The sequence below is a fragment of the Armigeres subalbatus genome, chromosome 2 (genome assembly GCF_024139115.2).
Source record: "Armigeres subalbatus isolate Guangzhou_Male chromosome 2, GZ_Asu_2, whole genome shotgun sequence".
In the NCBI taxonomy this organism is placed as follows: Eukaryota; Metazoa; Arthropoda; class Insecta; order Diptera; family Culicidae; genus Armigeres; species Armigeres subalbatus.
Window position 1 is genome coordinate 158,616,491 of NC_085140.1, and position 25,640 is coordinate 158,642,130.

At 38.9% G+C, this 25,640-nt stretch overlaps 1 protein-coding gene across 1 annotated transcript in view; it reads left to right on the plus strand.

The window, feature by feature from the left end:
- LOC134211083 (cyclin-dependent kinase 14) overlaps window positions 1-25,640 on the plus strand; it is a 460,569-nt gene that overhangs the window by 323,723 nt on the left and 111,206 nt on the right. Inside the window, exon 4 of the mRNA XM_062687675.1 lies at window positions 12,010-12,201. Within this exon, the coding sequence (XP_062543659.1) occupies window positions 12,010-12,201 (192 nt within the window). The remainder of the gene's footprint in view (window positions 1-12,009; window positions 12,202-25,640) is intronic.

The window sequence follows — 25,640 nt, forward strand, 5'->3', positions numbered from 1 at the left end:
AATGTCCGCACATCGATAACATCCGAGAAATGGCGCCCGTCCACCAAAACATGGTATATCTGGTTGCAAGTTTCACCATTTGGGTGTCTCCAGGTGTGCTTTCGGATATTCTTTCGTGCAAAGTAGGTGCTACTGATGGCCAGCAGTGAAATTTACTAGCCGTAGGCCGTTATCATTGGTAGCGGAGTGAAGGCTCTCCCTACCAATTATGAGACTGAAAAAGTCCTCTCTACCAACCTGAGCGTTAGCGTCTCCGATAACAATTTTCACGTCATGCTTTGGGCACTCGCCGTAAGCTTTATCAAGACATTCATAAAACGTATCCTTCACGTCGTCGGATTTATTGTTTGTCGGTGCGTAAACGTTGATTAGGCTGTAATTGAAAAATTTGCCCCGTATCCTCAACACACAGATTCGGGTTAAGTGACTTTTTTTTGTAGTAATTTCCATACAAACTTCGTGTGCTCAAATTTGCTAAAAGTTCCCGATCTGGGAGAAATATTAGGCATCAGCGATTAGGGCCTTACGACAACCTAGAACGTTTTGTATTTCTCAAATTTGTTTGACTAGTCGCGTTTAACGTCATTGAAAAAGAGATAAAGAAAAACCTGTTATGGTCCCTTCAGTGTTTTCGGTAAATTGATACAAAGTAATTATTTTTGTGAATATGTTTAGATGTTCATTAAACTGCAATTGGTTCAGAATTGTTATCGTGCCGGTTTTATCTTTGAAACGCCATAGAAAGAGCTGTTTCGACCTTGTTCGAGGGAAAGGTTTTTCCCATAGTTCTAAAGATTGATCCTTGTTCAAAGAAAATTGAACTCTATTCCGACATTATGTCGTACAGAGAAAGAATCAAAAAACGAACAAAAAACACATTTCCATGACGTTAATCCAATTTCGTATCGTTCCAGATCGGAATACCTTTTCCTATTGTACAAAAAAAAAGCACGACTACCGACCGTCTTGAAGAAAAACTTTTCTTCAATAGAGCCATGTCCTTCAATTTCCTCTGCATTGTAGGTTGTCTGCTCCAGTGCACTTGGTTCTCGATTTTGCCTCCGGCCGGCCAGCCTGACATCCATTCTCCTGGTTTCCTATGCAGTTTCCCAGTCGGTCTACCCACTCAGTGAGGTAGGCGCCGCCGTGTCGTTGCCTCGGCCCCTAATCCGCCCCCAACGATGTTACACACGAGGCAGGTCACTGGCACAGGGCTCGGGTTCAGTAGGCAGATTACGTAGCCAGCGCCAGCGAATGAACCCTCTCGTACCCCTATGAATGAATAATCATCTCCACGGGGCAATCAGGAGTGCCGTACCATATCATCGCAACGTACCTCACCCGTTATACCCCTGGAGTGCCGGATAGCCGTTCTGCGGTGTATAAACTAAAATAACACTCAAATTGCCATATCATTCTTCGTTGGGTGTTTTTTCTGCTCTTCAATTTTCACCGAACTCTCGGTACTATGTACCGGGTGGTGCGGTACCGACCGAACGTTCTCGCGTTGCCTTGCCCATGTCTATTTTATGGTGATCCCATGACGGAAAAACTAGGTCAATTACTTGCATAAACTACGCGGTAAACTGACTGAATTTTATTTCCTTTTTTCAGCCTAGTAGGGTGACTTAACCATAATTTAGTCGTTTTTGTTATTATCAAAAAGATTTTCAGCTCGAGGCTGGCTCATCTCTTCGATTTTCTTTAAATATTTCAGCCTTCGGAATGCTAATCACTAATGCTTTTGAGTTGAAGCGATGGATTTCATTTCTACTAAATGAAATATCAATTTTATATAGATATCTATATACATAAAAATGAATTTCTGTCTGTCTGAACCTTATAGGCTCCAAAACTACTGAACCGATCCTTCGAGACCCCTCCCCGTTTTAGAAAGGGGGGCTCCCAGACAAATGAAACACCAATTTTGTCATAACTCGAGACCTAATCAGAGAATAAATCAATTTTAGGCGAAACGAAGTTCGTCTGGTCTGATAGTGAAAAATATAAACATACCAGAATCGGTGTTAAAATCACAGAAGTAGAGGTACAGAATATACTGAAGTGCAAAATGTAAATATATATGAGATACAATTGATATATAAACTAGAAACGAGCTTCTAATAAAGATATTTATGTGTCTATGGAATAAGGTGTAAAATCCAAGAAAAAGTCAATTGTGAAAATCTAACATTAGTATGTTTTTAAGATGCTATCCTCAGCTAACCAAAATCAGGCACATTCACCCCACCTTGCCATCCAACAGCAAAGAATCCCGCCCCCCGAAAGCAGGAAAGGGATGAAAACGAGAGTAATTTAAATTTAAATTGGAACTAGCTGGTCAACAGCTGGCCATGTTCAGCTATACTCTGTAGTTGGTTGTACCTTGTCGCTGTTGGTACTGGTAGGTCTTCATTTTTAAATCAGGTTGAGAGAGTTGGCTTGCTGGCTGGCGGGTCAAAGCGGCGGGCGATGGTGTAACTTCTATCATGGATGCTCGTCCCAAGTACCCATTTTGCAGCGCACAAGTGGGACTTCATGATCCATGTGCACTTTGCACTTCCCGCCGCCGCAGCCATATCTAATGGAAAGGAAGGAAGTGGAAGCAAAAGTATAAAGTGTATATCATGTTTGTTTGGTGGTTTTCGCTGTAATGGGATACTGACTACACAATCAGGCAACCGTGGTAAGTTCTGGGTCAAGTGGTTTGACTATGAACCGGCTGTAGCAGCATCGTGAAGAGCATCCAATATTTGCTTAATTTCGAGTCCACGGCTTCTCTGGAGGTTAGCATCGCTGTTAACTTTAATCCCAGATGAAATTGAGGTTTTGTGCCTTGATCCTACATTGATTGAATATTAATGGAATTTTCTTAGAGGATTGCCAGCGCGAGATTCAAATGGAATACTAGGAAAATCCATTTGCTCAATATAATAAAACCGGCGTTTCGCCGCGAACAGTGTATGCGTGAGCACATTTTTCTCGGAAGCCCACCTTAATCTGGCGCCGTAGACAATGGAAAGCACTGAGTTTGTGTTTTATTACGTGAGAGGCTCATGGAATGGAAAATGTTCAATGAAGTATCGTACCACGTACGCATTGAATCATTCCATTGAGTAATGCCAATGGCGAATGGTTGGCAGCATTTGAAGTTACATTTTTCTTCTATAGAAGTCTCATCTCTGCCATGTACTAACCGTCTTTAATCTATATCACCTGTACGAAAGACATTTATATTATAGAATATAAGTCGAATGTAAATTTAGCCGAATGTATGTAGATTGTAGATTTCTTATTGATTGTGGACTTGTTATTTGATTTCTAAATAAACCCTAAAGTTTGATTAATTTAGGAACATTAGGGGTGATCCCAATCAGTCAAAATTATTTTATTTTTTAAATCAACATGATATTCCTGGAAGGAGCGTTCCACCTCGAAATGTGAGACCATCCAATTGATTTTTTTGAAACTTTATTTTCGTGATTTTTTATGGTTATAGGAGCTCATCATGTCACCCATCCAATCGATGACTGTGCAAGTATTCCTCTCAGTTTTATATAGCTAATGACGGATTTCGCATCAACTCGACCAGCGGTTGGCAGCACCATCTCAGAATCGAATGAAACTTGGTTTTTAGGAGCATCTAAACATTGTATATGTGCTTTTTGGAACTAAGCGTTGACCGTTTTACACGCAACAAGTTGCATTCGACGGGGAATTCAGTCTTATTGTTTGCGCTTGTTTGCACTTTTTGGAAATCGGAAATTCGGTAAATCAAACCTTCCTCTGTGTATAATGGTGGTCCTGATTTGATTTTAATAACGCCTTTTCAATAACTAGCAACCGATGACGAATACTCAGTGATCTACCACTGAATCACTTCGACGCCACCGTGGCAAATTATAGGAAATATAAGTAGTAGAGAACAAATGGTATAACAAAATAATCCTCAAAAACCAAACTCGTATTATTTCTAAATCGTGCTTAGACTTACTATGAAACCTTACACACTACAAAAGTTTGAAACCACTAAAATAAGTATTGCAACCAGAGCCGTAGCGTGGAGTCTCAGCGCCCTTGTCGAAATCTTCATTAAGCGCCTCTTACTCATATTAAGGAAAATAATATATTAGCATTTTATATTTAGAGAAAAAGTTGGATGAAGAAGTACACGGAGAAAAAAGTATGGTAAAGACAACCATAATTTAGTTTAATTCAACCAACATCAGAAGGTTAACCATTAACCGGAACGGCGAAAGAAACAGCAAGATTTGATCATTTCGCCGTTCTACCACAGAGAACAGACGTTTATCTTCATTCGCGTGCTTGTGTAAAAGTTTGTATCGGTAATTTTGAAGTATGTCGTTATGCCCCCGTTGCGCGGTGCTAGTGTGCTGAAAAATATGGTTAAAATTTCCCGTGTTTTACTTTTTAGCGCTAGTGTTCATTCCGAATTGCTCCTAGCCTCGCTCCTAGGTGGCAGCACTACATTGTTTATGTAGTGTATGCCAACGCCATCATTTAGTGAGATTGAGTTTTTATGTCGGGCAGCCTGCGTTGGCGGCGCTGAGGTGCGATTTAAATCTTTACACACGTTTTTACCGAAATTTTATTCGAGCATCCATGTCTGTTCTCTGTGGTTCTACTACGTTGCGTAGGGCCATTTAAGCATTATTGACCATCGCCTGTGCGATTTCCATCGATCATACAAAAAATATGCCCGTTGATTGCTGCTCCATTTGGTCATTTTATAAACGCTTTTCTTCCTTTAATAGACCTAATAGGGGCAAATATAAATATGAGTGAAAAGTCCATTTATCACAAATAGTTTTCATGTTTCCAACTTACCATAATAGTTTTCCATCTGGTAAAGACGTCGGAAATATCATTCTTTTTAATGAATGATGACACCTGCGCACACCGGACACTCGGGCGAGGCCGAGTGTCCGAACCGGTGTAGGTACTGTCTGAAGCAAAATTCTGTCAAATTTCTGGAAAATTCAATAAACTAATAAAGAGTAAGATGATGAAAATAAAAAATAAAAAAAAAATGCGTAGGTCGACGTACTATTTAATGATGTATTTTGGATGGACATCATAATATCTTTTAACCTTTGGCTATATTTAGTGTATTATTAATAAAACTTTCTCAAAAACACTAGTGATCGGAAATCTGCTCAGCATGTTTCACAGAAAATGTTTTATCAATTTTATGTAGGAATATTTCCAATATAGCCAAAGATCCAAAATAAATTCCTATTTTGAAAATACCATCGTCTTGCTACAAGTCAAATAGGTCAATAAAATCCAACTCCAAAAGACGTCATTATACACCTGGAATCGCTAACGGACCTATTCGAATCATTCCAATCAAGAAAAATCCAATTCTAGAGTGGGCCTTCCGGTGGTTTGAAGCCACTATTTGGAATAATAAATGTATGTAGAAAGATGGTCGATGATTATGACCAGGGTCGAATCTAGAAAAAAAAACATGATTTTAGAGTGGGTTGATTGATCGGAAGCGCCAAATCCGAAGCTGGTGTGGTTTGATCGGTGGTATTAAGGAATTACTGAACTTATTCGCGTAAATTATTTACAATACCTTATCGGATCAAGTAAACTCAACCCTGGAGTGGGTAGGTCAATGGTTTATAGACACCTGGTGACCTAGTTGGGTCAATGAAACCCAGCTCTAGATGACGTTCGATGTTCGGAATCGCTATCGACAATCATCGGATCAACTCTGGAGTGAGTCAGTTGGTGACTGAAATCAGCATCAAAACTATTCAGTTGAGAAAAATCAAACTATGGAGTGGGTCTGTCAGTAGTTTTAGGGACTTCTGGACATAATCGGGTCAGTAAAATCCAACTCTAATATTCGATCCAATTCGAACCAATCTGGATCTGATTTTATAGTTGAGAATAGAAGAAAAACCCGTTATGAACACTGAGAGTCATTAAGGAAAGCCTTCCATAATAAATTAAACAATAAACTGAAAGTTCTAGCAAAACAAATCTGTCTTAAATTTCCCGTTGCAAATATTCATATCCAGCAAATTTGTCAGATGGGAACCATTATTTTAAATACACATACCTCATACCAAGTCAAACTCAAAATATCGCTGCTCATCTAATATTTAACGGCTTTGCTTTGTTTCGCGATTGCTGCAATTGGAAATGTCCAAATCCATGTGACTGTCGATGTGTAAGAAAAGAAATATTTTTTCTTTGATTTAGATTGTTCAAAGCATTTCTACAACAAACTTTTAGACTTTGTGTCGACCCCTTAGCCAATACAATTGTTCTTATAGTGTAATCCTTATTTTTGGCGTCCCCTTAAGGATGGCGCCCTTAGCGGGGGCCAACCTGGCCAACCGCACGCTACGGCTCTGTTTGCAACATCTACTTTGAATATTGCAACACCCCCAAACAGAAAATTATTAAGCTTTTTTAGTAGAATGTCTTCACCTTAATACTATACTATTTAAACGGCCTTACAGTTGAGGTCGAAATACGTATCTGTAAAGATTACAAGATGGTGGAAAAAAATGTTCCGGAATTTCCGAAGGGCTACTTGGTGGGCACTCGGGGTCGATAAGTTGTCATTGATTTTTTTTTGCTTTTGGACGGGTTTCCTGAATTGACCACTTCTTAGGATGTTCCGAAACTTTCGGAGGGTTACTTAACGGCAACCCGGGATTTTACGCTCATTTTGCACCTAAAATTGATTTGTAACAACATCGCAGTTTTTCAAGACGAATATCTGATATTCATTATTTCCTCGAATGTTGCTTATAATGATTTGCACTTACATTGCTACAGCAAACGGTTTAGAAAAGGTCGCAGATTTCGAGGTCGAACTACAGAAAATGGCCACTCATCTGGAACTTCCGGAGGATCACTTAGATGTGAGCGCCGGTTCAAAAATTGTCGGCGGCAGCGTTTGTCATTATTTTGGTCGGCTGCGGTGGCGTTTCCGGGTTCACGCCGCAAGTTATTTCTGCCGTCGGCGACAGCGTGAATTGATGTGGCGATTTGTTACCTATATTGAGTTTGTTTCTAAAAATGAAAATACAAAAATTCCGTATGTTTTAAATAAATACAGTAACGAGAAAATCGTTCAAATTTTGCTGAAAAAGTCTAATGGAATACAAGAGGTTTTCCCAAAATGCTCAATGGGATTTTTTTTTTAATTTTCCACGAGTTAAATTGCCACTAGTAATTTTTTGAAATATCGACGAGAGATTCATTAGATTTTCCAAGCGAAGCTCTTTGCAATTTCCGAAGGGATTGTTTGATATTTCAAAAGAAAATTGTTGGAAATTAGGAGAACAAATCTATGGAATTTCCAAATGAAAATGTCTGTGATTTCCAATGGAAAATATTTAGAATTTTACAGAAAAATCTTTGAAATTTCCATGGTACCTTTAGAATTCGTTCCATATTTTTACGGGGAATAATTTAGAATTTCCAAGGGAAGTTCCGACGGATATTCTTTGGAACTTCCACAGAAACTCTCTAGAAATTCGAAGAAAAATTATACGAAAATTCAACAACATTTTTCGGACATTCCTCGGGAAATTGTTTAAAATGCGGATTGTGTGTGTGTCCAAACTAACCCCCACTTGCTGGCAGTGATGTTATGGAAGAAAGCTGTCTGTATTACAATCAGATTTAATCCGAGAGTTAGAAAGTGTTAGCTCTACTGCAGTTCCAGTGACCCGTTTCAGATTGCCTGGTATTTCATGACCAATCCGAGGTCACTTTCACTTACAGTGAGCCCCGCCTGTTTATGCTACCATTATCAACATAACCACCATAAACGGCGCGTATTTAGTTTTATAAATTTATAATACAGTATAACATATTGGAACAATCTCACCAAATTAATCCCCCACCGGACATTGGAATCAAGAAAGCGAATTTTATTGCTAGTGTCCACGGAATCGCACGAAAAATGGCTGCTCAATTTTGTTCTTGATCTTGAAATCGTTCTATGCGGATTTTAACAAAAAACTATTTGAATTTCATCGGAAAATTGTTCAGAATCTACAAAAAAAAATCTTCGATAGATTTACAGGCAATTCTTTGGAATTCAGACAGATTTTTTAAAATCTTTCGGAATCTTCCGAAATTTCCACCATTTTTTTTAGAACAAGTTTTTCAAACAAGTTTTTCAGCCGAATGACATTTCCCGTCAGATGGGTTTCTGCCAAACGACATTATCGGCCAAAAAATTTTCCAACTTGTGATCTTCGGCCAAACGGCTCTTCTGTCGATTGTCTGAAGACAATTTGTTCGAGAGGCACTTGACTAAATAACAGGATAAGCCGAAAGTCATCTAACCGACTTACATTTGGCCGGAAAGGCTATTAGGTCGAAAATGGTTTGACCAAAAATGTCATTAGGCTGTAAACAACAAACTGCCGAAAGGAACATATGAACGAACTGGTAATTCGGTCGTAATGGCCGTTTGGTCGAAAACTTCATTTGGCTGAAATGGTCGTTTTGCAGAATTAATCGAAAAAGTCATTAGATCGAACGGTTTATACGGCCGGAAATTGTGTTTGCTGAACGGGGACTGACATGACCAAAAATGTTGACACGTTCGGTCGGATGACACGATTCGGACGTATGTCAAATGGCTTTTTGCCCAATAGTTTGTCCGAACAATTGACATACACCCGATCAGTCTGCTATATCTGGTCCGCCTGCACTTATGACAAAGTCAGTCCAGATCCAGTCATGCCACCAGAATGGCGGACGTCAGAAATGTAGAATTTATCTACAAGTTCAGGCGGGGTTTATCCCTCATTATGTTAAGTTATTCAGGAAGGTTTCACGAATTTTGAAAACCAAGCTACAGGGTTTTCCCATCATACAAAGTTGGCTCTGCAGATCGTTTGATATCCTAAGACCTTAGCGCTAAGATGGTTTCGAAATTAGAAGAAGCGATCCATCACTAGTTTCTGGAATCTACCGAAATGAACAATATTTTGTTCCAGAACATTTGGGATTTCGGCACTTTGAATTTGCCTAGGCATTACTGTTTAATGACAATAACAAGCTTTAGATATTGTCTGGCACGAGACTAATGAACAATCTTCAACGAATGTCCCGCTATCTGATAAAAATCGTTAAATATTATGGAATTTTAAGAATTTTAAGAATTTAGAATTTTAATTTTAAAATTTTCAATTAAACAAAACTCTCCAGACCTAAAATAGAAATTAATGTTTGAACATTGATATAAGAATAGGCTTAAAAATACCATTTAAAAAGAATGTAAGAATATTTGAGGCCCTCCTTAGCCGTGCGGTAAGACGCGCGGCTACAAAGCAAGACCATGCTGAGGGTGGCTGGGTTCGATTCCCTGTGCCGGTCTAGGCAATTTTCGAATTGAAAATTATCTCGACCTCCCTGGGCATAAAAGCCTCATGATATACGAATGAAAAAATGGTAACTTGGCTTAGAAACCTCGCAGTAAATAACTATGGAAGTGCTTAATGAACACTAAGCTGCGAGGCGGCTCTCTCCCAGTGTGGGGATGTAATGTCTGTAAGAAGAAGAAGAAGAAGAAGAAGATGAAGTAAGAATATTTTTGAAACAAAAAACTTGATGATAAAATTGTTTGAGCCTTTAGTGGTAGAATTAAATGAAATTTTACGAATTCGTCTTATGCCAAGGAAATAAATTTTTAGATAAATATAAAATTAACAAAGATCAATATGCTCTATTACCAATAACCGACCAGGAGAAATTGGTTCAATAATACCTAATTCTGTTATTGATACCATACTCTGTTATGAACTAGCCCTGCATAAGAGGTAAAATACCAAAGAAATAATACCAAAAACTAATATGCACAATACTTAAGCCATAACATACTCAGTTATTAAATTGAATTTCAATACCAAATGCATAACCAATTATTATTCGTTTGGTATTGAAATACCTAAGCATGTTATGCCTCAAGTATTCTGCATATAAGTTTTTGGTAATATTTTTTGGTATTTTACCTCTTTTGCAAGGCTAGTTCATACGAATTTCTGTTATCGAGGTCGTCGCTCCTGCTCGGGTATAGCCCACTCTGGCTGATTTGAAGAGACAACGCAGTGGCGCCGTTGTGTCAAAAATGGCAAGCAATGTAGTGAAGAGACAATACGAGGGGTGCTTAAATGTATTCAGTATAATAACTCCAATTTTCAAAAATTGTTAAATTAGTGTAATTTGGTGGGCCACCAATGGTGGCTATCGTTTTCAGGCGTTATTCACCCTTTGTGACGCAATATGGTGTGAATGTGTTGTCTGTTGCCTAATTTATGAGGATTCATGAAGTGGACTATATTGTTAATATGCAATAACAGTTCGCTGACTGGGCGCTTTTAACCGGACTGCTTTTAAACTGGGCGTTCGCTAACTGGGCCAAAGCCCAGTTAAAAAGCAGTTATCCGTCAAAAAACAAAAACAATCACTAGGATGTGAGGGGAGAGTAAATGGTATATTGTTGTCGTTCCATGTAAAACATTGATCAAAACAATGCATCGTAAATCCCCTCGACAGTCCAGTTAAAAAGCGGCGCTCGTTAACAGGACTGATGTTTTAGCCCAGTTAGCGGATGGATGCTGTACTATATTTGCTATATCTTTAATATACAATATGTATGAAAATGACAACTATTAATAACAATAAGTTAGTATCATGTGAGAAGACCTGCAGTGTCGAATGTAAAATTTTGCAGTTGTCTTCTAGATTTTTTTGATAGCACTTTATTGGATTGAAACTGTATATTATGCACGTCAAGCATCATCACCATATATTTAATACTGTGGGGTAGCTACGTCACCCCCCAAAAGCTGTCGCTCGTATGCTCGCGACAAGGACTTTGACATATTATTGCTCAGGCTGTGTAAATCGGCAAAGAAAGGTGTGGCAAAATAAATGCAGATTCTTTATATAATGAAGATAGATTGGTCTAGGCACGGTCGGTAGTGCCTCATTTCTCATCAATCAATTCAAACAATGTTATGAGCTACGGTGGAGAAGCTAAAGCTCGTTGAAATTTATTTTTCGTTTTTCGTACCATAATATTAATGTCCAGGAGGTTCCACAAATATTGATGTTAAATTTGCCTTACCCCCCGAAGGAAGTTGGGGAACAGCTTTTATCGAAAGAGATTTTGCGCTTTGATCTGTGAGCGAATCCTAATTGAATTTGAACGCTTGGACGGAAAAGATCTGTTCATTTCGTACCAATCGAAAGCCATAGCTTTCAATTTAATTATAAATATTCTTTTTCTCTATCTTCTTCGGGTCATTTAAAGCGAGAACTTTGATTGTGTCATCATTGATGCAGAAAACTTATTTTTCATGGATGAAATATTAGCAATTTTATTATTAGGTTTATTCATTTAGTAATGATGATGATGACACGATAGTTGATTTGTTTGGCAGTGATGAAGTTTGTTTGGCATCATGGTGATGAATTTTCGACATCATCCGGCATATAACAATTCCAATATGGGAAGATCCATTAATTACGTAACGCAAAACTTGACCATTTTCAAAACCCATCCACACCCCCACCCCCCTTTGTCATCTGAAGCATCTGAAAATTTTGTATGGGTCGTCACACTTCGAGCAGTCCCCCTCCCTTCTCCAAGCGTTACATAATTTATGGATGTTCCCTATGAATTCCTCATAAACCAAATGCTAAGAATTATGTTTATTTGAATTTCAATCGGATCATTTTGAGCACAACTTAGCTGACTAAAATTTCACTATGAACTTAAATATCTGCCTTTTCTTTTTACCAATCGGCTATGCCAATTGCTATCGATTTTACCAGCACACTTTCGTGTGTGTGTCATAAAATTGATGGAATTTTCTGCCAACCTCTCCTACTATGTATATGCCCAGTATCATGGCTGCCAACGAAATTTTGTCAAATCTTTCTGCATCGCAAGCATATTTTTGATTGTTGTCCTTTGCTTTTTTCTACCCCCCACAGCGATATCACGGGAAGAGAACGACGATAGCACACAGCACAACAACCACCACCACCCGCACCACCTACACCACCACCACGGTCATGGCCACAATCGTGGCAGCAAAGTGCCCTTCAATGGTTACACATCCGAGGAGTATCTGGATCGATTGGAACCCAATGGAAACATTCCGGTCGACAAAACCTACAACAAACGTAAGTATTCCGAATGCCATTCCGATCGAAGTTCATGGCCAGGCAGAACCTAAGTCAAGTGAAACTGATTTCCATTTCAACTTACTCAAAAGCAGTTATAAATACCAATTAAACCACTCTCTAAGTTCCGAACCCACCGAGTTTCCCCTCTTCCATGACTAAATAGTCCAATGAAGCAAACTTTGCGATCAACAAACCTCCAACAGCAACTAACATAGCCACACGGATCGGTACGCTTCAGCTAGTTTTCCCATAATTAAACTTTAACCTTTTGCTCGTGATATCATGCTGTTGGTGAGGAATCGGCGGCGGGGTACTGAAAAAGTTTTCCATTCGGAAAGTAAGTATCTTGTAAACGCTCCGATGACATCCTTGAACTTCTCCTTTGAACAGAGGGAGCTCAATTTCTTAAATCATATTTGTAGACTGAAATAAAAACACCCCATGGAAAATAACAAAAATTCCATCAACAAATTTAGAAATCGCCAGTTTTCAATTTAGAAGGCAAACTTTTGAATAGTAGAGATCCAATTTTTCGTAACATACACACGTTTTGTATGTAGCAGCTTAAATTTTTGTAAGGCTCGTTATATTTCTCGAAGACCCCTTCCCTTCCAAGGATTACTTATTTTATGCACCTTCCTAAATATAACATTTCCATATATGATTGAAGATTTCCATAGATATGGTGATTACACCCGATTATTTTTTTACACGGGGGATGCGTTCCGTGTAAAAAAAAAATTTCAGTTCAAAATTCGAAAATCCGTGTAAAAAAAGTTTTATGATATCTCGACGAATCATGCAAAACGGAGCAACTTTGCAAAAATTTTGTATGGGATTTTTTTTTACCCGGCCGTGTAAAAAAAATCCGTGTAAAAACAGAATCGGGTGTATGTTCCATATTTGGTGAGATGAGATTAGAGAATGAAAATTTTTCTAAGTCAACATTGTAATAAACCTCCCTTAACGATGATAGGTCAAAACCTGCCTGCCTTTCGAGTTTACAAACATTTATTTGTGTAAGTGCATCAATCGAATTAAGAAGTTTTTCGTTTCAAATTTAGTTTTAATATTCGTTAGAACATAACATATCCTTATTGTACGAAATCGACCAAAATCTCCAGAAAGGTTATAAATTGTGCGGGAATCAGATAGTGTGGCTGGCCACCGATTTGTCGTTGTTTGTCCTAGAGCTTTAGGAGCGCATGGCGCAGTAGATCTCGGATTGGGGTCAGCTGAAACAAACACCGAACCGGAAGAAATATAGATTAGCGCACGTACCAACAATCACGGAGATGGCGCCAACCATGCTGTGAAAGTGATAAAGGGAAAAGTGGGTTGTCATCTAAACATGGGACGGACGTGACGATAGAGTCAATCGTTTGTTGGGATGAGCTCCAGAAGGAGGGGGTTTCCCAAGGCAGAAAGTTATTTGATGAGATATTTCTTCTTGATTCACATGTTGTGTCTTTGGTGATTTTTTCTTCTTAGGATTTATTCTTCTTAGGAAACATGTTGTTCATCTGTATCAACTTTTATCTAAGTTTTGGATTAAAGTTTATTTATATTAACTTCTAAAATCAACTCAAAGTCCAACTCCAGTTCAGAAATGTTTGACAGTTGCTAGTTTTGCTGTAACAGTACTTTCCACACATCCAATGAAATCCAGATACAAGCAATATCAGACCAGGCAGCAATTTCTTCTCATCATTTGATCATTCAGAACATCAAAGCAAGGGTTCTCGTGTTGGGCTGGATTCATATGAAGCGGACAAAACATTCTGATGCAAGGTACGATTTCGCATGACAACAGCTTCACGTTAGGAATATTTATTGAGCATGACAACAACTCCTCGTAAATAGAAATCATATTACGAATGTTCATAAGGTTTAGTATGGCACTACGTACGTTGCTTGCTGGTTGTCTGTTGCTTTCGGCAAGCTCCACACACTGACTTGCGTTTACTGTTTGTTCAGGCCCAATAATAGCGATTTAGCATCAGCTAGCTCACAACCGGCGAACGCAATAACGCAGCACTAGTCCTGCGATTGCCATTTCGCAAGATAAATTCAATTTTCTCATTAGTGAACTCTTCGCCGCTTCCGTTCGAGCTAGCATTGAGCAAGCTTGGCAAGGAAATCGACCTTATCGTCGGATTTTAAGGTTAGAGAATTATATTGGGCGAAATTGCATAGAAATTTCAACATATACAGAATTGACATCTCTTAACGTTAGCATTTTTCTGTATTTTGTTTCATGAATTTTGGAAAGCCCATTCAAAAATTCATTTTAAAGAAACTAGTCTCATGTTCTAGATATTTTAGAAATTTCTATTGAGTTTGTTAATGTATGATTAAAAAGGTTTTCTTTTATTCCTATTAATTCTTTATGTAAACCAAAGAAATTTAATTCCTGAAACAGGATACTCCATATTGGATAAAAACCTTTGAAACCGTTTGTTGTTTCGGAACTTTGAATTGTTTCTTCTCATGAGAACACACATCTATTGGAAAACGAGATGCTTTAAACATTTCAGAATCTTAGAAACCAATTTGAAAAAAAAGCTTTTCAGAATTAAGGGATTGAGACGGGTATGGTAAAACATATAGATTGAATAAGAGGGCATATACTTAGGTCATGAGTAGCATATGAGAGTGACAGGTGAACGGAGTTAGCCCTCAGTTTTGAGATATATTTCGCGGGAAGAGATAGTGCCTGTCAGATAGATCGAGCAGCAGCATAAGACGGCAGATTTTTTCAAAGTATAATTTTTTGTATAACCCTATACCATGAAAATAATCTATAACTGTTCTATTACTAGAATTTGAATCAATGGATATCGATGCTTTCAGTAAAATTTAATTCTACTTTAATTCACCGAGTTGAAAGTGGTAATAAACACAAAAATAAAGCAGATATTGCACACTTTCATGCCCTGTCACGGAACAAATATTTTTTGAGATTTTTGTAGCATGCCATTCATCCTTCGCGTTCCTATCAATGTTGAAAGTGGCAGATATGTAAACATCGCGGACATCTCTCATTGAAAATGAGAAATTGCAGTACTGGTTGGGACATATCTTAAACAGTCGTTCTAAAAATCTACAGACTGAAAAGCCGAAACCTCGCAAGTCACAAATAGTTTAAAATAAACAGTCTCTCTCACTCTCAATCTACTAAATATCAAGATGGCGCATTATTTTCAGACATGGTATCTCTGATAGGATAAGCAAACATTTCCTCGAGAGGTTATCCCTGATGCGGAAAAAAATCATTCCCCTGAGGGGTAAACAATCATTCCCCCTAGATGGTATCCTGAGCCGGCAAGCTCTATCCATGACTGCATGTCCGAGATCCGCAGTTGATTAGAGTTCATGAGTGATATTGAATTACTTATAAATACTACGTAAACATTGAATTTTTCGCTGTGATTGAAAATAAGCATGACTCATGGCCCTCTAAAACTTTGTGTGAAATTTTGTTATTCCGTGATACTTTCCAATTCAAATTTAGTTCATACATCCAGCTTCCTATAGGAGTTTGAAGACTGTTGGAGGCTTGCTGCCTCTTGAAAGTAAACTTTCGTGCATCTTGAAAGCCGCCTCCCGAGCCTCTTGAAGGGAGGTTCCCGATTTTCAGTTCTTAGCTCCTTGAAAGCTTAGAAGAAGAATTTCGAGTCTCTCGAAAGAAGCTTCCTAGTCTTTGGAAAGAAAGCTTCCGAGCCTCTTGAAAGGAGGCTTCCCAATGGAAAGTTCTCAGCATCTTGAAAGGACGCTTCTAAGCCATTTCAAAGCAGGATTCCAAGAAGAAGAATTCCGAGTTTCTCGAAGGAAAGCTTCCGAGTCTTTTGAAATGAATTTTCCGAGTTTCTTCAAAGGAGGCTCCCCAGCCTATTGAAAGGAGGCTTCCGAGCCTCTTGAAAAATGATTTTACTCTAAAAAGCGACAAACCAATCGAGGCCATTGTTTTAAGCGAAAAAATTGATTCAATGTGTTCAACAAAGAAGAACACGAATAAATCATGCAATGGTAAAAAATGAATCATGAGCGATTCTCTGGGCCATGATTCTGATGGGATTTGATTCACGCATGACTTGAATCGTCGATGATTTGAGCTTTTACCACTCTTGACAGGAGGATTCCGAACTTCTTAAAAAAAAATGTTTCTGTTCCTCTCAAAAGGAATCTCATGAGCTGCTTAGAAGAAGGCTTTCAAGCCTCTTGTGGCGAAGCTACAGAGCCTTTCGGAAAAAGGCCTTCATACCTCCCAAATGGAGGCTTTCGAACCCTTAGATTCTAGATTTTGTTAGAAAACAAGGAAACTCCCTGACGAAGAAAAAAAAGCACTTGAGTTCCTGTACTCCGTTCCACGGCAGGCTACTGACTGATAATTCTGCCAGTAGCTGCGCCTGTAGCTCTCTTTATTCAACAACAGCTATATACCATACATCCATAACAATATTCCTTAATTTACCCAAGAGCAACTACAACTAACTGGCGCCTGCTTCCTAACCATCTACTGTGTGCCGCGAAGCCTCGCACTACCGAACGTTCCGACACGCTGATGAATTCCGTCCGACACTACCCATGATTTACGTGGCCGATCCATGATCCCACTGCGCCACGCGACTTATGCAGACAATCTACTGCTGTAACGTCGACGGTCAATCCATCCCACTAAGATAGATCCAGAACCGTGATGGGCCCATAACCTGTTAGAAAACAGGTCCATTCCATTCCACGGCAGGCTACTGACTGATATGTGAACTTGGGGACATCGTACTCCCAGGGGTACATATACCTCAGGTTGAGACCCGCTTTTCTAGAGCTCTATCTATGACTGAATATTCGAGAATAGTGGTTGACTTGAGTTTAGCGTTTAACATGTAAACAAAAGGTTGCGTGAAAAAAATAGGGGAACTGTTCCTTTTTTCATCTCTCTGAACATAAGGCTTGTTCGTGACTAAATCTTTAACATAACATTGAGAATAAATGAAAGATGTAGTCGGTTTAATTCGGCGCAATTTTCACTTTAAATGACTTCATTCTTTGTCGATGCTTTGATGTTCTGTAGTATTCGTCTCAATTTCTCATCCTTCTGGTGGTTCCCAAAATTCGGTTTTGTTACACTCCCTGTCATTCTAGCTATTGTCGAATAAGCATCAAACTATTGCAAGGCGCTAGGTACAGTGCTTACATGAAAACAAAAGTCTTTTGGCAAGTTTCAGGGTCTAACGGCCTGGATTTTATTTGCGGCTGCACACAATAGATTTTCGGACCTGCTCCCTTAGATGCCCCTATCCATAAGGTACTTGTAATACCAGGTTAATTTTGGAAGCTTGATTTGGAAACTTTATATGGATATCATTTGGAAGTTATGTTAAAATCATATGAAATTAGGAATCAGAATAAAAACTTAATGTGATTTTTTGGACAATTTTATTTGAATGTATTGTAAATCTCGGAAATGTCACCTTCTCCGTTTAACCACAACTTTAAAGCTTCGTGTTAAAAAATAACTGTAAAATAGCAAAATAGATTATATTACTGCAAAATGATAATAAAAAAAATTAAAAATAGTTTAGCAGGAGGAAGATGTAGGGATTGAGACGGGTATGGTACAATATATAGATTGAATAAAAGGTTATATATATTAGTCATGAGTACCAGATACGAGAGTGTCAAATGAACGGAGTTAGCCCACAGTTTTGTGATGTATTTCGCGGAAAGAGGCAGTGCCTCCGAGCTGCTGCGGATTGAACAACAGCTGGAGATGGCTGATTCAGAATTCAGATGCGTCTCCTCCGAACACACAATCTTTCTGAATTTCTCCCCCTGGAATCTTTGGAAACTTTCGATGATTCTCTTGGAACCTGTTGTATTAAAGAACGTATATAATTTGTTATGCTTTTGTCTTTCTCGTACAACAAAGTTGTACCCACATAAGGGCGATCATTTAACACTTAAACTCACTTTTTATAAAATGGGGCCGTTCACATATTACGCAACTTCATATGAGGAGTTGTCTTACGCACCATATGAATTAAACATCTTTTGTATGAAATAAATCTTACAAGGGGGTAGGGGTTGAAAAACCCAAACAAATAGCTTACATATTATGTGTACGACGAATCTATGACAGAAGGTCGAATGACAAAATGCCGAAAGGACAAAAGGTCGAAAGACAAAAGGTCGATAGCCATAGAAGGTCGAAAAGGACAAAAGCTCAAAAGGGACAAAAGGCCTATCAAGAACAAGTTGATAACAAGTTGGGTGTATTCCAAAAGAATTTATAAAATGCATTTAACTTCAAGCAGAAATGACGCACTCATCTAATCAATCAAAGTTGAAGAATGATCAATTTTCAAAGAAGACAATATTATGAATATCTAGATAGTTCTGAAAGAGATAAAAAAATATTGTTAATTAGAAATGAATAAAGCTTGTATTTCGCGAGACAGAGTTGCCCTATACAGTTGGCAAAAAATGCTTTTTTATTTTTCACTGTTTTTAACAGTTAAAAAAATATCCAATGAGTTCCAATAATAGGGAAAAAGACGGCTTTGGCAGGTTTTGTTCTCTTATTGGTTTTTGACGACCGAATTTTATGAAATTTGGCCACAATATTCTTTGATATGCGAAGAATGTTTAGGCCAAATTTGAGCATAATCAGTCATAAAACACCCCCCTGACAATAATAGAACAAAACCTGCCAAAGCCGTCATTCCCCCTACATGAATATCTAGGTTTTCTGAATGTCACTTCGATCTGTCGAAATAGCGCACGCCGCAGCCACGCAGGCGCACGCATTGAAAATACACCGGCGTATAATACACGCCGGTGTATTTGATCGAAGTGACATTTAGAAAACTCAAACATCCATCTATTAGTGGTACTTATTGAATGAATTTTATTTAATTGTTTAAAATTGTAAAAACAAATGTGCGAGATTGATTCTCTCCGTTTCAGTTTCTTGTCAATTTCAAGCTTATGTCCTTTTCGACCTTTTGTCCCCCCAAGCAGCACGCGCATCATCTTTTAAAAAGCTGTTTGTTCCTAATAAATTGCATTTAAGACACTGGCAATACATCGAGTCACATTGGAACCACTTTCCAGTTTCATAAACACACAATGTTTCATTTCCGTTTAAGTGGCGTCGCAATATGCCAAGCATCTGACTTCATGGGTGATTTGAAATTCAATGTGTTTCATATCAGAAACAAAACAGATAAGTCGCAGAATTAATACCTCTTCGGTTCATTGCTGTTACGACAATGTTGCTAATATGTTGCAAAACGCTTTGAGCTTCTCTGAGCAGTATTTTATGTTTGACAGTCCCCTGCATCTTCCGTATAAGGTACAATGAAGTTACAAATGACTTTATTGTTTATGTAGTGCAGTTGTAGCAGAATCTCCAAAGAAATTTGATGGTGTGATGGTTATAGCAGAAGGTTGCAAATCTCAGGGTCCATGGTTCGATTCCCGGTTGGTTTATGATTTTTATTTTTATTGTAGCCGCAAGATGTTGCAAATAGGCTCCACCTCTTGCGCTTTTTGTGTCACAAAGGAGTTCCAAATACGAAGCGTTGTACATAATTCAGACCTTTAGTAAGTCACACTATAGTTGCTGTTACTCACTGAGAAACAAGTGGTGTTGTTTGGGCCGTTCGACGTTTCGTCCTTTCGACCTTTGGTCCTGTTCGACGTTTCTTCCAGTTCGACGTTTTGTTCTTTCGACCTTTTGTCTCTTTCGACCAAGGTTTTGTCCTTTCCGACCTTTTGTCTTTCGACGTTTTGTGTTTCGACCTTTTGTCATTTCGACCTTTTGTCCCTAATCCATTTACGACCCCAGGCTTTTAAAAGTATTTCCATAATCTCTAGCATGACATACGTTCTTTACCCAAGCAGCACAATCGAAGCGAATTTAGTTGCTGCGACTTGATTGTGACTGAATCTTGTCATAAATAAGTTGCAACAATCTATTTGAAACATGTGTGTTACTCGGGTACCACTCGCTTGGGTGTGCACCAATTTTCGTCGCAGTAAATTTCGGTTACCTAGACCATTTAGCATGTTGCAATTTGAATTTCTTGATCATGATTTACATCTATAAAACTAAATGAGTAATTACATTGAAAAACGTAAGGTTTATGTAGGGTAGGAAGATTGATTCGGGATGATGTTTAACACTTGATAGTGAGTTTGTTGAATGATATATTGAATAGAAGCGATTAAAACACTAAAATAGTTTCATTTGAAAGGTCAAGTTGAAACGAACTTTTTATAGACGACTCGGAGACCCATGATGTTATGCTCCAATTGACTCTGCAAACTCGACGAACTGAGCAAAATGTCTGTATGTCCGTGTGTATGTGTGTGCACACGAAAACCGATTAGCCAACTTTTCTTATAGTAATCCTTATTCGATTTTTTCGCAACAAGTTGCATTTGACGTGGGATAAACTCTTGTTGATTTGATAACGATCGGGCATTGCGTTGAAAAGTTATAAAGACAATATTGTTCAAGCCATGCAAGTTTGATACATTGCGGTACATGTTGGATGTTGATATTTTTGGTATCGCACAAAGTCGAAATTAAATTATTGCATCGAGAAAGGCATCAACATCGCTAGGTGGATTAATCTGGGTTCTTATAGCGTCACAGGTCATTGGAACGGATATTGATATTTTAATGTACTGTTTAGGATAGTTTTACAACAGTTGCATCTTAGCCGGGAGAATTCCAAAATGTCAACCAAAAAACAGAATTTTCAAAAGGAAAATTAAAACTAACGAATGAAAAATGTTCTCCTCTGCTAGACATAAGTTCATATAAGTGAGCAATTCTCGGGTACTTATTCAAAAGGACGTATGTCATTTTGTAAACAAAGATTCGTACGTCGATTTGTCCAAACTGATGATACTCCCACGCAAACCAACACCATGAACGGATAGCCGCAGCCTCCCCCTACCCGTCCGTGGTGATGGTTTGCGTGGGAGTGCTATCAGAGTGGAGAAAACAACGTTTGAATCTTTGTTTATAAAATCACATACGTCCTTTTGAATAAGTACCCGAGAATTTATGAGAAACGAAAAGTTTATTGTATTGCGTCAGTGGCTGAATACTCTTACAGTCTTCGATCAAGGGTATGTTCACTTTATACCTGCCTTTAACTATTTTACTCCCAAGCACAATAAGCTTTTAGGATGCGGATGCCGTTATATTAGCAAGATGCAAGGCACCGAACATCTACCGCTGGAATAGGCGGTTCATAGTCATCTTAGCTAAGGAACAGCCTAACAAGCAGCAAAGATAGTCGATAGAATGTCTACAACATTTTTCTATGACAACATTTAAAAATGGTGTTTTTGACTCTCTTGATTGGATGAATTGTTTGAATTATTCTTAACAACGAAAACGCAAATTTAAGGAAACATATTCAAATTCGCCCAATGCTAATGTGTCAGCTTATTCCGTTGTTTTTGCAGTGATAATCGTTCCGATTACAGTGACTATAATAACAGTGTCGTCAAGCGTCAGAATTGGAACAGAATCGTCTGTCAGTTCCATACAAATGCGCGTTCCAAACGAGCAGGAGACCTGTCAAACGTGGCACATGACGTTACTCTTCTTATAGGACTCTAGTTCCGATCGATAATCGTGTGCGTTGCTGTCAGTATCGTTGCGGCTTGCCATTTCCGATATGGCAAAATCCGAACAAAACTATGCGACTCCGAACGGCCGGAGAACATTTGAGGAAAAATAAATTTATGATTATAATACCCACCATAGGCATAAAATTTTGCTTCCCCGATGTTGGCCATCGGAATTTTCGACGTTTTCGCAGCTGGCAGCGTGCGTGTGTGCGACGACCGTTGAGTACAACGCTGGCTGGTACACAGAGGAAAACAGATTGGATCCTGGGGCGAAAGCTTCTAGCTGAGTAAATGTGTGGTGGAACCGTGCCAAAAAAAATCGGAGGAACGTGTTTGGGCCGCTTTCACGATCCATGTGCCTGCAGCACAACACGTGAAGAGATGATGCAGTAGCGTGGTGGAATAGGCGGACGCGAATGGGTGTGGTCGCGTGGTGCGGCACACCTAATGACTATTGTGACCAGACGAAGACAGGCGCCAGAATGTCCTGCTACGTGGCCCGAGGCTTTGTCTCGTAGGGATATTTAATTATTGACGTAAGCTGGAGGCAAATAATTCCTATAACTATAAAACCAATTGATAGTTTTGTGTCGTATTACGAAGCGCTATGTGGTCATTTTTATGCTAATGTTCGTGGACATGTAATTTGGATAGGACGATACCAGGGAGACATTTCCATAAAAAATATTGATTAGTTTAATAGTAGCGGAGGAATGAATTGATGATTGCCAGATGCGTGTTATTAAGCAAGACTAAATAGGCTATTGATATTTTCGTATGATATATGCACGAAAACTTTTGGACTTTCTGAACTGTATTTATCAAATGCGGATATTATGGAATAATAAAACATTGATAGTAAAGATTCTGCCTACAGTTATAGTTGATTAACTGTTAAACCTTAAATTTTCGTAACCAATAGTAGAAACCCAACAACAATAAGCAAAATATATAAAATCCTCAAGGAAGCAATCATCAAAATCCTTCCTGTCACTCACTAGTTGTATTCTCTGTTCGTTGGCTATTCCCATCTATTTCTATAGATGGTGTCACCGGAATAGACAGCTCACCGTGTTAAAGGCACGTTTGTCCTTGCTTCCAGGAAGGCCATAGAGTTCATATCCTTTGACAATGCCCGAGTGAACCACAAACGCCATTACAACAAGCCACGAAACCGACACGTCCATCGCACTGAATGTGTTTGCGGAGTGTCTATCACGAAAGAAAAAAAAGTTTATGAAAGGATCCGAAACGAAAGTTTGTGGAAATGATGAAAGAAAACGAAGGTTGTATCCCAGATCACGTTGATGTAAGCCTGAAACAGCTACGTAGATTATAGCTTGATACCACTTGGTAGATTATGGCTGAGTAGTAACAAGTCTTCAATCTATTCTTTACCGTTTCTCGTGTTAATATGAAATATGATCTTCGAAAACAATTTGTCCTTCCATCAGTTTGTCCTGGACTAATCTATCAACTTTCTCATACGAGAATCGATTGTTGTGCGCTGAACCACCGATTTCCGTACAGTCGTGCAAATTGGCCACCCTTTTCATACTGACCACTGTAGTGGAAGGATGAAGCATCAAAAGCTCCAAACGTGCCGTTATCAGACACAGAGCTAGTTTAGGCTGTCGTTTCATCGTAACTCACTCACTTCGAAACTATCGTTCCTATGATTGAGTGCACAATTTGATCCAGTTGTCGATGAACGTAGGCAGTGGCAGCACACCCCTCACGGCTGATTTGACAGGTTGATATTTAATGCCGTCCACAGATCCGGACAGAACCGGCTTCAGGCTGAGGTTTGGAACACTGCACTGACTGGATGAACGATCCAGCTACCACAAGCCGGAAACGTGAGGGAGTAATTTCGTAGATTAGGTTACGATTCATCCACCGTAGCCATAACGTCAAGCCAGTCAGTTAAGCCCTGGTGCATGTCGTGTGTTTGAGATGGATAATGTTGGGATGATTCCGAGGCGAGCTGACTGAGAAGGAACAAATCCTGTTTGTGTTATGTTCGATCTACGAAAAAGGATCTGTGGGAGGTTGGCGGAGCTGGAAGCAGCGTACCCACAAACTAATCTGCTCTGTTAGATGACAGAAGGAACGGAAGGGTTTTGTTGGTGGTTGATTAAATTATATGAAATATAAATGAGTAGGTATGTGACTGGTTGATTTGGGGTTGAAAGATTCATTTTCCTATATTTGAATTAGGCAAAACAGTTTTTGGATTTGACTTTTTTGAAGTTTAATCCTAATTGAAAAAAATCATTGAATGATTTTTGAAGCTAACTTCATAACTTCACTAACAAATGACATAGGTAGCATAGAAATTGGCGTATCAGCTAGTGGTAGAGCCAAATGCCACGATAGTGTGTGGCATGCATAAACAGTTTCACCACTTACTCTAAAATGCACCATTCGATGAAATAACTTATGAACACATATCACTGAAATAGCTCCAAACATTCTATTCAGCGAATTTGAGTTAACTAAATTTTGAGTTGTAAACGTCACTTATGGAACATGTTAGTTTGAATAATAATAATGTTTTAAATATATAATAGCCCTGTTTGTCTGTCCGGTGACTAGCCAACCAGACAAAGCACGCGGGAAAATTCTGCAAAAAAAAAAATTTGACACTTTAATTCTATTTTACTATCAGATTAAATGCATGAATTAATGAACTGTTTATATTGAAAAAAAAAAAAAAACACTTGCCACGGGCGCAACTGCGTCCACAAATAAACTAGTGTTAAATATTGATGGTAGTATGTTCTGTAGGTGGCTACTTATGCCTCGATATGACGCGTCGGAAAGTAGGGAGTTCGCATTTGCTCATGTTTTCTATCGGATGCAGAATAATCGCGCGATCATCGAAATGCTTGGTTCTGCTTTGTGTGTGGTTCTGCTTCTCATATAACCAACTATCCCTTTCCCGTGGCGCTCACGGAGATGCAGGGAATTCCTCGGTCTCTTGTGGCAATGGATGTCGAACTAATTATCCTTCCCTTATCTTAAATGGACTGTGAAGACGTGGCCGGCATCGTTATTGGTCTTGAATTAATGAAACTCCAAACTCCAAAGATGGCTATTAAATTGGTGAGCTGTGCATACCGTTTTGACTCAAATCCCGAACATGACTCATATTCCGAACACTGATGTTTTGGCGCCCTTAAACTAAAAAGTTCATCGATTTCAGGTACGGAGGATCAAGATTACAAATTCAATATCCTATGAAAGAAACGCGATCATAGATGAAATGGATACTTAAAAGCGAGTGTTCGGAATATGAGCCATGTTCGGGATTTGAGCCAAAACGGTATTTGTTGTTTCTCGGCAAATCACGACTAGCAACTACAAAGTGTACAGTATATCAAGCTAAGCTAAGATGGCTCTGGAAGTAAGTGCTAGTTGATTGTGACGAATTCAAATCAGCCCGAACTAGTGATTTTGTTTATTTTTTACATTTTGCGGTGTGGGTTGTGTAAAATATCTTATTTTGTGCCTGCTTTCGTGTTCTTCTTTCGTACGAAAAAGAATTGGCCTTTCGACAGGTCGACAGTCGACAGAGATGCTGCTCTTTGCGAAACAACGTGCCGTGACAGATTTCATCGATGATTTTGGCGTTTACGACCGTCCTCGTGAATGAAGACCGTCGAAGACACTGAATTGGAAGCAATACCCAATAACGACCCGTGCTGAACCAAAGATGAGCTTGCTATAGTATTAGAAGATACCTGCTAAGTTTTTTCCCAGATACTACATGCGCT